This window comes from Micropterus salmoides, unplaced genomic scaffold (assembly GCF_014851395.1).
Source record: "Micropterus salmoides isolate LMB-PRFRI ecotype aquatic unplaced genomic scaffold, ASM1485139v1 Ms_hic_scaffold_8, whole genome shotgun sequence".
Lineage (NCBI taxonomy): Eukaryota > Metazoa > Chordata > Actinopteri > Centrarchiformes > Centrarchidae > Micropterus > Micropterus salmoides.
This window is the reverse complement of record NW_024044570.1, coordinates 18550062-18563543: the sequence shown is the minus strand read 5'-3', so window position 1 is coordinate 18563543 and position 13482 is coordinate 18550062. Positions and strand designations below refer to the sequence as shown.

Genomic DNA, 13482 nt, shown 5'->3' with positions numbered 1-13482 from the left:
TATTATTATTATTATTATTATTAATTATTGATATATTAAATGAACTGTACAACTGATTATTGTTTCCATCCATTTAGAGGAGGACGGGATCCTGCTTGAGGAACATTTTAACCAATACTGTCACATTACTGTGACAGTATGAAATCCAACTGATGAAGAGGGTTTTAAAATCATGTAAAAAATGTGATATGTTACATTGTATATGCCACTGTGATGCCAATCTGCACTGCTTTGTTTTGTGGTCCAATTATTTGAACCTAGTCTTTATGTAGTGCCAACTGTTAATAAACTAGTACTGAAAGCCAGATCAGTTGTCAGATCTTTCTGCTGATTTTCACTCTTTGGTCGTTTGAAATATTCTCTTTTATTTTATTAAACAGGAGCAAATACTGCAATGAAGTTGTGTGTTTCATTTCTATTAATCAAAGTATTTTACATAATAGTTAAAATATTCAATCAGTATAATCTGTTGGCTCTGTGGCGCCCTCTGTTGGTCGTTGTAAAAAGATGTTAGTAGTAACCATATCCGGGTGAAAGTTGCAACATGCTTTTCACATCTTCGGTTAGTATATTAGATAAAAAACTGCAGGTATGCCTCTAATAGTGATGTGTGGTTACCCTTGTAGTGGCAAAACACGAAGGGCAGAAGAACTGAAGGCGTGTTTTGAACAGAACACTGCCGAAAGGTTCATATTGTGGGAGAAGGAGCCCTGGGCGTTGAGAAAAACACTGTTTACGCAGGCAAGTTAAGTAAAGCTAGCCATGTCTCCTTTCATTTATTATTACGTGTTTGTAGCTCCTAGTTTTTTCAGAATCTGATTGTAAAGTCATCTTACATGTTAGCAATCCACCAAACGCTGCATATTTTTGATTCAACCGCAGTATTTCATGCTAACTAAAGTTAGACTTTCGCGGTGAACTGATGCTAACGTAACGTTACGTTAATTTAACTAACTTAGGGGAGTAACGTTAATGTAATAACACGGGAACCAGTTTGCTAAAAAGACAACCTGTTGTTAAAATAGACTTCTTTCTGTATCGTTACTAGGTGTGCCACAAACTGAAAATATGCCGAAAGCTAATAGTTTTTCAGTCGTGGGCCTGGAGTATAACCGTTTATCAACGTTTTGGGCAGCGTTCATTTAATGGTAACGTTATTTTGAATGAGTTTGGCGTGCGAGTGTCATCAGTGTCCTGCGATAAAGGCTCTTATCAAACCATAGCCTGCCCTTCACATACTATACATAAATCGTGTTTTCACTTCTTTTACATACAGGTAATACTACTATACATTGCTTAAATATTTGGGTATTACATTTGGTTCCCAAGATAATTTTTAAATATAAATCAGATAAAAACTAGTTCAATAATCAATTAATTGATTGAATATAATACATCACCAACAATTTTGATAGTTCTGCAAGCAAAAGAAATTCATGGTTTCCAACTTCTCAGATGTTAAAATGTACAGTTTTTCGTACCCTCTGATAGGAAATTCAATATCTTTGGGTTTTGCACTGTTTTTCAGTGGACTAAAATAGCAATATGTCAACTTTGGTCTGGAAAATTGTGAAGGCCATCTTCACTATTTTCTTAAATTCTATAAATCTAACAATCAAACTGAATCGATTAATCAAGAAGAAAACAATTAGCAGATTAATTGAAAGCAGAAATATTTTGTTGTTCTGTTTGATATCATAAATACAACAGTCACAAAGAAGACTGGATTCCCACTCCTGCCATGATTTAACCTTGATGTATGTGATATGTATATATGTTGCAGATTCCCAAAAGGAAAAAAATGTCAGAGCATCTCTGAAAGCTGAAGTAGAGAGGTGGGTTTTTCAGATCTGCTTTTGGATTAGATTCACTGGTAATGTTCTACTGTCACAACCCTTTAACCTTTATTTATTTGTTCTGTAGGAAAGTCAACAAGGATGACATTGTAATTTTGGATTCATTAAATTACATAAAAGGTAAATCTTGCTAACAGTATTATACTATGCTGACATTATCATTTATTTATTCATGTACGTTTAAAGTTGAAATACCTTACAGGCTACCGCTACGAACTGTTCTGTCTCATCAAACACACACAGACACCACACTGCCTGGTAAGTATTCTAGTGAAATAACTCGGAGTTTTAATATCTAAGAAAACTAGTACCCAAACTTTTATCACACAAGTCAAAATCACATGCTTTCTTTTAATGAAGGTATACTGTTTGACGTCAGATGAAGTGAGCTCAACATGGAATACCAACAGAGATGCTGCTGAGCAGTACACCCAAGACATGTGAGTGAGAAGCCTCTATACACACAGTAGAGGTGCATGTCATTTTCTGGTTGGGCAGTCTTTACCTTTTTGGATAGGCTTTAAAATACCTTTTATGCCTGTCATTGTCAAAAAAATAACTCAATCCATTTTTTGTTTTTGGATTGTAATTTTTTTATAGCCTTGATGCGTTAGTGCTGAGATTTGAAGCTCCAGATTCCAGAAACCGATGGGACAGTCCTCTCTTCACCATCCTGAAAGATGACACGCTTCCATATGAAGCCATTTCTGACGCACTTTTCAAAAGAAAAGCACCCCCACCTAACCAGTCTACACAGAGCGTAAGACTGTTACAAGTGTACAATATTCAGGAGATGTAGAAGTATCCTCTGTCATGCTGCCTTTTTGACCATCTAATGGTAACAGAGATATTCTTTTTCTCTGCAGCAACCATTGTCATCTGCAAACTTCTTGTATGAGCTGGACAAGATCACACAAGATGTGTTAATGGTATGTCTTCATATGTCCTTTTGGATACTCTGTTCATTCTGTCTTTTGAGTTATTTCATATTTCAAGATTACCAAAGTGAGAGCCACACATTGAAAAGTAAAAATAATGGCCTGAGGGGTCATATTTAGAAAAAATACTTGGTTTAAACTTCAATTAACAAAGCATTGGCAAACATTTCACTCCACTTTATAGACTTTCTTCTGTGCATAGAAAGATAATGTAGGTACTTATAGCCCATTAGCAGGTGTACTAATGCCATGTTCATGTTATATCAGAGTTTTTGTAATTACCAGTTTTAAATCTTGAAAATAGCTTTCATGTCAACATCCAAGTCGTAATTATGACTTGGAGGCTCTAACTCCTCTGAAAACAGGGCTTAGTACCTAATAATATAGAAATGCCTGAAAACCAAACAAACATGTACATCTCACACCAGTTATTCAAGGTAATTAAACCCAAATTTAAAGGATATAGTGTTGTATTTTGTCGTGAACGACAAATGACGTCAACCCTTGCAGGCTGTAAACATGTGAATCTTTGATATGTCTTCCTTCCATCCCATATGATGTGAATGTGTCATGAATAACACATCAAGGAAACAGAGTTGGTTAACAACTCATTGGCTAATAGCAATTAGGAGATGAAAGGCATCACATTGAGTTAATAGGTTGGCAAATAATTACAGTACAGGAGCTAAGGTGAACGACGCACAACTTCAAAATACTGAAGTCGACCTTATGTATTTACAGAGGGAGGTGAATTTCCATTACAGAAACCTTGTGATTTCTAGTTCCTCACTGAGACCAAGAGAATGTTGTGTTTTAAAGTATAAAATGAATTCACCGCCCCGCAGCTGGGAAGATCCGATCAAAACCACAGAATGTCAAGATGTACTCTCTTATTCTGAGACTTGTCTCGTTGTATACGTGATTCAAAGGGTAGGGAACATGGACTATAAATGACTTCCATGCCTGTCTGAACTACTGTGTGATGTCAATATTGATGCTTTTTCCAAAGTGACACAACTGGTGAAAGTTTTTAAATTTCTATTATGAGAACCAGGTGCACTGCAGTCACCAGTGTGTCCTCCCCCTGTGAACCGGTCATTATTGGAATGTTGTTGTTGGATCCCGTTTTGTAACTACCTTTGCTCCTGTAATTATTTAACTACTGATGCCTCTAGTTGATGGGTTGTGAAATCACTTTATCTGTTTCCTTGATTAGCTATTGAGTACATCTGTTAGTGGCCTGAAATGGTAACTGTTTTATGTTGCATTTTCTTCATACTTCAGTCTGCATGGACAGTAATGTTTTCATTCTCACATTTGTCTTTTTTATTATTATATTAGTATTTTTGCACAAATTCCCAAATCAAATGAATAATTTTAAGTTGTTTTCTCATTTTGATTCATCGGCCGATTGTATTTTCACTTTGCTAAAAACATTACCGTCTGTATGTAATGTATTTGATGAACAGAATTGAAAATTTTCAGGCAATATTTAACGCACAGAAGACAAGTGTACCCGGAGATCTCATTGCAGTTCCAGGAGCTACAGAAAAGATATCCTTTTTATACTTACCTGTCTACATGTTTTATTAAAACCTAATTCTGAAGAATCTTTTCACATTAACCAGATTTTAACAGTTCTGTTCTGTCCTGGGTGGCAGTGATCTTTCACAGCTAATGACTGTCTGAAATTTGTATTTTTACCACCCACCCTTCTAGGGAAAGCATATTCCCTCACCAGCAGGAGGCAAAGTACTCTACTTCAAATGACTTCTTAGAAGGGGGAGGTGGATGAATGCATATCCATCAAAGAACTTAAATGAAAGGCACAGCAACCAATCACAGTTAAAGGTCTCGCCTGTAATAACATACGGTGGGATACGTATGGAGCAGAGAAACCAAATTGCATAGATTAGTGGATTTCAGTTGTCAGCAGTACTGTCAGACCTTCTCAGAAGCAAACACATTGGTTTTCCTCTTTGAACATGTTGGTCCAGGCAGAAACTAACTTGAAAGTACATTACGTTCGCTGCCTGTCAACCTTTAATGACAGATGCATAATTGAAATGTGAGATTACGTCAGCAACAGTCAGTACTTTGTGTTGCTTTATTGTGGTGTTCTCTTTAAAGATTAAGATGTGGTGCTGTGACCTTCACATGCCTTTGGTCTGTTAGTTATTGCTTCTTCAGTGTTCAGCCGTACTGTAGAAAACACATTTTCTGTCTTCATGTGAGAACAGCTTGCACACAGCACGGCTTGCATTCAAATGACCTTAACTTGATGTTGAACATTGAGCTCACCAGGAGCATCAACATGGCAGAGCTAAGGAAATTCCGACGCCAGTTCATCAGCTACACCAAGATGCACCCAACGGAGAACACTGGACACATTTCCAACATGTTTGTGCAGTATTTAAATAAGAGTCTTCACTGAAATTGTATAGCATTGGTTTGTTTTCTTTTTTTATTTCTGTGACAAATAAATATATTTTAAAATGTGTTGCATGTTTGTGTGTTCTTGGCCATTTTTAAATAATTTAATTCAGTTACAAAGTAATGAGAAGGAATTAGTAGTAAATATTTAATCACCTGTCATATGCAATGAATGATATATGAAATGATATACAAATTACACATTCAAGTCAGTCTGGAACACTGTACAGTCAAAGCTCAGCACTTTCTCAAATCAGGTTAACATTAATTCCTCGACATCGTGGTGGCAAGCCTGACAAATCGTACTTAGCTTTCTTATTCAAAAGCTCTATGTTCCTTTGTGGACTTTGGAGTCTGATGAAAGCTCTTTCAAAGATTTTGCATTACGTAAGAAGATTGTGAGAAAAGCAACAACAGGAAAGAAGAAATTTGTACTCTGCTTGCAAATGTAACCAATTACTGTTGATTACTTAACTGGAATGACTTGAATGATGTGTGATTATGCTCCCGTAATACATGGAGAACAATGCATTAAATGTTGACATTTAAATGATTTATTCCACATAAAGAAAAAAGTCGATTTTTAATTCATTAAATGAAAAGCCATAAGAAAATACACTTTTTAGCAACTTTTCAATTGTATTTCACAAGTTTGGTCAATAAGAAAGCAGCCTCTCAAATAAAAAAGGAGGAGCAGCAAGTAAAATTATAGAAACTATAGTAACACTGTGATGGTGCTAAAAAACAGTGCAACATAAAGACAACACTAAACATGCAGTATTTACAGATTGCAGTATTTTATTTATTTACTTATCTTCTCATAGTTTTTTTCTTCAGTGGAACGGCGGTGCCAAAGATTCTGTCCCAGTGGCTGAAGAAGACACTGTAGTTACTGCTCGGCCTCTGGTGGTGCATGTCGTGAGCCGGTGCACCGCCTAGCAGACCGAAAGGCACCAGGTGGTTGACAGTCCACGGCAGGTCATAGCCTATGTGGTTCTCCACAGACATCCAGACACTGACAACTGTGACACACCATGCAGTCAATGGGTGACACTTTAAAAGAATTGGGTCCTGATTGCTCCAGAGTCCAACAGCCATCAGCTCGGGGATGCTGAGATGCTCAGTCGACCAAGAGAAAGGTGCCCTATATTCATGGTGGATTGCATGGATCCACCGGTAGAGCTGCGGTTGCTTGTGATGTATGTAATGCCAAATATAGTACTGAGTGTCAAAGACGAGAAGTACAGCCAGTCCATCAATAACTACCTCACAAAGAGTTGGGGCCTCCTGTGGCAGTGTTGGTGTAGGCAGTATGAAGATACCAATTGTTACAGCTGGCAGAACAAAGAATATGTGCTTATACAGCGATGACATGAAGATCTTCACCATCATTCCCACTGTTGGCAGCCTGTCTGGTTGGATCTTGTACTGATAGACTGAAGGCAGTCTTTCTCCCAAGAGATCCAGTGCAGCAAAAGGTATGCTGAAGAAGACATAACTGGAGAAGGTGAGCAGGACGGGGAAAAAAGGAGATGAGATGAGAGGCAGGTGTTGAAAAAGCAAATAATCCCAGAATGGCTGCAGTAGATGGTCTGAGGCCCTGAAGGGCAGGTGCTGCAGAATTGGCTCACTGATGTTCAACATCTCGCTGTGGTACCACTGAAGGCTGCTGCTCCAAGTCTCCGGATCAAGACAAAGTTCTGCCTTTATATAGTGGAGTTCAATGGAAGGAGGCTTTTCTCTAAATCGGAACAGAGCAGTAGGGTTTTTTCCCCCCAGCAGTTCAATGTCGCCAATTTCTTTCTAATCTGAGTTGCAGAATACACACTTATTTTGTTTGAGGGTCTACAAAAGAAAACCTAAAAAAACTAATTATTAGAACGCTTTTTGCAACTGCATATTTTTCAAATGAAGACAGACATAATTCTACCTTTTATATTTTTAGTCTAAAGATAAATGAAAGCCGTTGTTGCACTGTCCATTCTCCTAATCTAAAAGGATTCAAAATATGATTAGAACGCTGGACTACTTGAATTGACCAGGTTATCTTTTAATACACTGTATAATCAATCAAATGACCTGCATGCATTTTGTTCAGTGCATCTTGTGCGTGTCCTATTAAACCTAATAACTTGAAGAGTTAAACCTTGATAAAATGAATACAGAGATGAACACACTTTAAACATCAGGTCTAAATATTAACATGTCTCACACTGAAAGATCATAACATGATTTATTGGGGAAAATTTCATTGAAATCAAGAATCACATAATGTCTTCACAAATTAAGGCAATAATGCTCTTCTTCACCAACTACTTCTTGTCACTGCTTGCCTTCCTTGAAACCGTTTTGTTGGTGTTGGCATATTTGTGTCGATCATTTCTGAACAGGAAGAAAAACCACAAACTCTTTACCCATTAGTCACAGAAAGAAATAAACGTTTCTACTACTACTACTGTTATGTTTTTGAACAGTGATGTTAACAATAAACCTATGTGGACCTGAATGTCATTACGTGGATGTACCTGCTCATTTTGACTTTGTTTCTGCATCCCAGTCCACCCTCCCAGTGGCAGGTGCGTGCTCCTCTCGTCATCATGCTTCCACAGCTGATGCAAGGTTTTCCATTGCCGTACGGCTAAAACAACGATGTAGGTATAACACACACACACACACACACACATATATATATATGAGGATATAAGGTCTGTGGCTTAATTGTGACGTCATGCTCACCTGTTCTTTGGCGCAGTGGCCACAGATCATCCTGGTGGCCAGTTCCATGGGGTGGTCCTGGTCCTCATCATGACACACATCACAGGGGTAAGCCCGGCCACAGCAGGGAAACCTGAGGGCAGTCAGTGGTACAAAGCTTTCACAACATTCGTTTCTTCTCAGAGCTTGAATGTCAGATATGTGAGATGGGACACAGTGAGGATCATACCTTAGCCAGCGATGGCTCTGTTTGAAATGTTTGCATGCACCTTTTCTGGCAGTGGCTTCCCCTTTTGCACAGCAGGATCTCTTATTGTCTTATAAATACCAGCAGAAGCACTTGAACCTGCACAAATGTGGGATGGGGGGGTGCACGTAGTAGCTTTTTAAATAATAATGTGAGGTAGCACTGGCAGTTTGTTGTTGTAAGATCTTTGCTGATCCCTTCAGCAAATGTAGGTGAGCTCTGACCTGTTGTGTTGGCACGCGGCTGAATATACTGGAATATTGTGCTGTCAGCAAAAATACTGAGCTTGCCGTGGCAGTGTTCACAATTAAACTCCTTCGCTTGACCATAGGAAACGTTCTAGTGAAAATCAAAGACAAAAAAATCAGTTTCAGAGAAGCCTAGAACTTATATCGACATATATCGTAAATCACTTATTACTGGTTACATTTCACACAAAGAACGTGTTTAGTGTTAAGCAGGACACATTTCATCACCAGCGCAGGGCCATCCTGGGAGCAGCTGAGGCAGCCCACAACGAGGTCGCACTCCTGAAGCACAAGGTCAGCAGGTACAGCATTGTGAAGGTCCAGGTATCCCAGGACATCACTGTAATGGTGCAGCATGCAGGGCCTGAATGCAGCATTGATGCTTGCACTGCACTTTTCACACTGAGCTGTGCAGGGTGTCCTTCCAGTCAGTGTCAGGTCTGCAGTTACCTTACACCTGCAGACAGGACAAATACAGTCAAGCTCTCAATTGCGGGTCATTCTAATTGAACAAACTGTAATTTGTGATATGGATAAGACGTTTAGCTATTATCCTTACCTGTTACATTGAAGACAAACCGTGATTTGCTGGGCCACTACGGTGGCTGTGTTCTCTCCCAGCCTCAGTCCCAGCAGCTTCACCTCGGTGCCTTTGCGGGGATCGCTGATCTTAATGTTCTCCACCAGATGACTGGCTTCCTCCTCCCCCAGCTGCTGCTGCCCTTCATCGCATCCTGGATGCTCCTGCTGCACTAACTCCCCTCCCTCTATTGTCTTCTCGCCTTCTGTCTTTTTCAGTTTTCCTTCATCACTGGCACCTCATCTGCAGCAGTAGTGTCAGATGAATGATCATTCCCAGACTTTTCACACACTGTTGCCTGGAGCTCCTGGTATGGTATGAACTGCAATCCAGCTCTTTCTAAATCAACGTCCTTTTTCAACTGCAAAGACATCAGCATTAAAAGAGACATTTTACTGCTGGAGATAATAAATATATATTTTTTTTTTGTCAAAAATAAATAGTAGAAAGCTGTGACTTACAGGTCATTTCAGTAAATTCAATGGGAAAACACACAATAACAATTCACAACCTCCTGTTCATGCAGGTTCTCACCTGCCTGGCTCCCTCAGTGAACAGTCTCTCCAAGCTACGATCTAGCCAGCGAAGAAAAGGCCGGAAAGCAGCTCTACCTTTCCCAGAAGCTGATTGGTTGCATGCTTGGCTTGAAGCCACTCTAATGATGCTTCCTGTACATGTCTGAGTAGAGATTTATAGAAATGTCAACGCCAAGTACTCTAAATGCTAAATGTTAAAAACAAATTGCACAAGCTTTTACCTTGCCATTACTGGTGGCAGATCCTGGTCCAACGGTACGTCCAATGTGAAGATCTAAGAAAATGTATCAAGGTGATGAGAAACTGTTCTTTGTAAACCATTTACTGTATGGTATGTCACAGAACCTGTAATGTAAATGATAGCAGTGGGCTTTACCTCCTGGGGGTAATTGTCTGGGAAGCTCACCATGATGTCGATTTCTTTCAGATCAAAAGGCTATGAAATGAAATGCAGAGTCAGTATATTTCCAGATAATACATTTTCACCAATGTAATACACTGTCAAACCAAAGCATGGCATGTGTGAGAAAAGTTGGTTCATTAATGATTTACAGAAAATATTTGTGGATTTTGGACTCCATAACAACTGATTAAGTGGATTAATAGTTCACCAATTTACCCAGTTCCCCATATAACAAATATGCTTAGTGTAATCTCATTGGTTCAGCTTATTTGAAACAAACCCCAGCAATTACACAATTACCACATTGGGTGCTTCTGTCACAGCATAGTAATAATGGCTCTACTATTTATTGTCTATGAAGAAGCTTCAGTGTCCAAATACAGTCTCACTCTGTTAATCAGTTAAGGAGAGACTTGCTCAAGTTCACAAATTAAAAGTTAAACTAAAACCAAACCACTATTATTAGAAATAATATGTGAATGTATTTCTGCTCTAAAGATCTTGGGAGGGGAAAGGAGACAGATGATAAATGAAAATGTTTACCCAGTCTGGATCAGTAGCCCCTACAGTCGCCCTGAAATAAGTAACTTTCCCATCACTTCGTTCCTGAATAATGAGTTGGTCTTTGGGAAAACGCTTCTTCAACTGCTTGATCTCTGTGTCTCGAAGCTGCTTGCCGACATCCTCTGTCAGGTCACACAGCTTGACCTGCTGGAGGATGCTGGGACAGGGTACCGGTGGTATCCTCTGTGCAGGTTTTGTGTAATTGCCAGGAACAGGCTGGTTATCCACTGGGGGCAACTGTGGTGGATGCCAGAAGCGACATCTGTCTTCCATGGTGCAGTGGCCTGAAATAAAGTAGCGACAGGGGCGACGTCTGGCTGCTGGGGCAACCCTGCAGTTGCCAGTGGGAGTGCAATTCTCCCTGTGTCCCACATTTTCTCCAAGGACCTCTGAGTTTTGAAATTCAACATCTGACTGGCTTGGTGTCCTGATGGCTTTCTTCTCATGAACTTTGGCATCATCTCTTATGTGTAGGAATTTGCATTTCTTCCCAAAATTGCAGTGTCTTCCTTGACAGAAGAAACGACACAGCGGCTGTGTTTGAAGTACGGGCTCTGATTCACCCGTCTTTTCTCCCTCACCATCGTCCATCACTATTAACACCTGAATGAATGAATACAGAAATACAGAGATGGATCTACTTCTTTTACCTATATGTAAACACTACAAAGCCGAAAGCATGTGTACACACAAACATTAAAGCAATATGTGATTAACATGGGCATTTATATTACTGCTAGAATAGCCTCTACTCTTCTGAGAAGACTTACTACAAGATTTTAGAACCTGCCTGCAAGTATTTACTCCCACTCAACCACAAGAGCCTTAGCGAAGGTCGGGCACTGATGATGGGTCATAAGGGCATGTAAGTTCTTCCACATTGAACTGTGAAAACCATTTCTTTATGTATTGTGCACAGGGGCCCTGTCATGTTGAAAAATACAAGGACCTTCTCCAACCACTCCCACAAAGTGGAAGACACCATAATCTAAAGCAGTGATACCCAACGTTTTTGTCTCGTGACCCCTTAAAATAAAGTAAGCCTTCTTGAGACCACTCATCCCAGGTTGTAGCCTTAGTGTGGACATGAGTCAGATTGTTTAATTTGAAGGATTTGTAGAAAGTATCCAGTGTTTAACAAGAAAAATAAGCTAAATCTGAATCTTTTTTCTTGAGGTAACTAGTCCAAAATATCATTGTATGTTGCAGTGTTAACTAACTGAAATTAAATAGCTTTTTTGTTACAGAATGCATATCCGCTCTGTATATCACTTGTCCTGGCTCTCCTATGAGAAAAAAAAAATCTAAAACCAAAAGGAAGAAATATATATTATGTTTTTTGGTTTCATGATAGCGTTTTAAGTCTGAAAGCTGCTGTCAATCAACAGACACCGACACGCCCCTCTAGCTGGCCCAGAAGAAAAGGAAGCATTTCTAATATTTCCCCTCAAAAACCGTTTTTTCTTCTTTTACTAATACAAAGCAATTAACAAAATGTGATTTCAGTTGGACTTTAAGATGTATTTTTATTGAAATAAATGGGACTAGCCATGTGTAAAGGACTGACCATATACCAGCTTTATAGGCCTGGGCAAAACATCAACATCAGATTGTCTCTGTTAAAAAACTCAGATATTTAATGGTCTACCAGATGGATTTGGACAGATGTTTTGTTGCCACGCATAAAGATCTAACTTAACGTTACGTGAAATATTTTCGTTGTTTTTTTGTGGTTCCTTTGGCGTAACAACAGGCGTCCATCTATCGTCCACATCATCTAAAACCCTCCTAACTATAGCGTGGCATCTGGACATTTAGCTCTAATGTTAACCAGCGTGTTCACTATCGGCAGAAAAAGACCGACGTTAGCTATCTCACTAGTTAACTTCGCTAGCTTAACTTTACGTACAGGGGGAGTGTCTTGCTAACGTTACATTAGTCAATTCATTCAGATCAAAGTTATTTTTGGAAAATGACAGTACCTCAAATACACAGAAGAAACCGCGTAAAAGTATGTCCCGCGTGATGACAAGCCCTTGCGTGTTATAAATATTTCAAACCTTTTAAAAGTGTCCTTACCTTCCAGTGGGTACAGATTTTTTTCACAGTGGATTGCAACCGGAAACTTCTTCTTCTTCTTTTGATTTGATTGGCGGTTGACAGCCAGCAATTTAGGAGCATTACCGCCACCTACCGGACTGGAGTGTGGAACAGATCATGTGCAGACTAACATAAAAACCAAATAAACAAATAAAACAAACAAACAAACAAATAAATTAAATGAATAAAAATTGATAACCTATATCCTTTCCATTAATACCGTTTCTTTCAGATATTTAATGAGATGCTTTGATATTCCCCATGCTTTATCCCCAAGGAGGTTCTCGACAGTGAACCTAAGCTCAGCTTTCTCTACAACTGCTGCTATTTTCCTCCTCGCCTCTACATAGCCTCTGCACTCAACCAGCACATGTTGAATGGTCTCTATACTATTACATTTTACACAGTGTCCAGTTGGGTGTTTACCTATTTTTGTGTGTCCTATTCTTAGACGGGTAATGACGGTTTCTGTCTTCCGGCACCCACCCAATTTTCTTCCCAGACGAACATGATTCTGTATACTGTAAAGATGTCTTCTAGTTTCATTTAGTTCCCAGTATTCTTGCCATATTTTTTGCATTTTGTCTTTAATGACTGTTTTAGCTTCAGATTTACTTAGTATTTACTTGTATTGCAACAGGAAACGTCAAACGTTCAACACTTCAACAGCAGGAGCGCAGAAGTTTTGCGTCATTGCGTGCGACGAAAGGTTCGAAAACGTTGGGGCAACAATTAGGTCCATGGTATGATCACACGAGATTATCACGTGTAAAGGTTATGAAAAATCTAGTTCGAACCTTAACAACTCTTGAAAATCTTTTAGACCAAACCTTTCTTTTCACAGGAAGAGGAAAACATTGTT

At 39.1% G+C, this 13482-nt stretch overlaps 3 protein-coding genes across 3 annotated transcripts; 1 reads left to right on the top strand and 2 right to left on the bottom strand.

The window, feature by feature from the left end:
* The first annotated feature begins 568 nt into the window (after positions 1 to 568).
* Positions 569 to 5294, top strand: kti12 (KTI12 chromatin associated homolog). Its single transcript, XM_038706099.1, is given in 10 exon segments — positions 569 to 676; positions 679 to 741; positions 1784 to 1835; positions 1924 to 1976; positions 2059 to 2114; positions 2217 to 2296; positions 2457 to 2616; positions 2723 to 2785; positions 4280 to 4348; positions 5085 to 5294. Coding segments are annotated over 10 exon segments (825 nt in total). The 5' UTR covers positions 569 to 591; the 3' UTR covers positions 5229 to 5294.
* A 10-nt stretch (positions 5295 to 5304) lies between these two features.
* ch25hl1.1 (cholesterol 25-hydroxylase like 1, tandem duplicate 1) lies at positions 5305 to 7296 on the bottom strand. Its single transcript, XM_038706098.1, has one exon. It carries the CDS (start codon positions 6869 to 6871, stop codon positions 6038 to 6040), a length of 834 nt encoding a protein of 277 aa, XP_038562026.1. The 5' UTR covers positions 6872 to 7296; the 3' UTR covers positions 5305 to 6037.
* A 145-nt stretch (positions 7297 to 7441) lies between these two features.
* On the bottom strand, positions 7442 to 12709 carry si:dkey-24l11.2 (uncharacterized protein LOC100034462 homolog). The gene is given in 15 exon segments (XM_038706100.1): positions 7442 to 7609; positions 7753 to 7865; positions 7964 to 8075; positions 8172 to 8217; positions 8220 to 8288; positions 8414 to 8528; positions 8666 to 8894; positions 8997 to 9255; positions 9306 to 9378; positions 9552 to 9619; positions 9622 to 9695; positions 9775 to 9827; positions 9930 to 9989; positions 10500 to 11123; positions 12600 to 12709. Coding segments are annotated over 15 exon segments (2067 nt in total). The 5' UTR covers positions 12702 to 12709; the 3' UTR covers positions 7442 to 7539.
* Positions 12710 to 13482: the final 773 nt, after the last annotated feature.

What these genes read in the sequence shown, in the direction of transcription:
- ch25hl1.1 (XM_038706098.1), bottom strand. Translation starts at nt 6,871, where the DNA reads ATGTTGAACATCAGTGAGCCAATTCTGCAGCACCTGCCCTTCAGGGCC.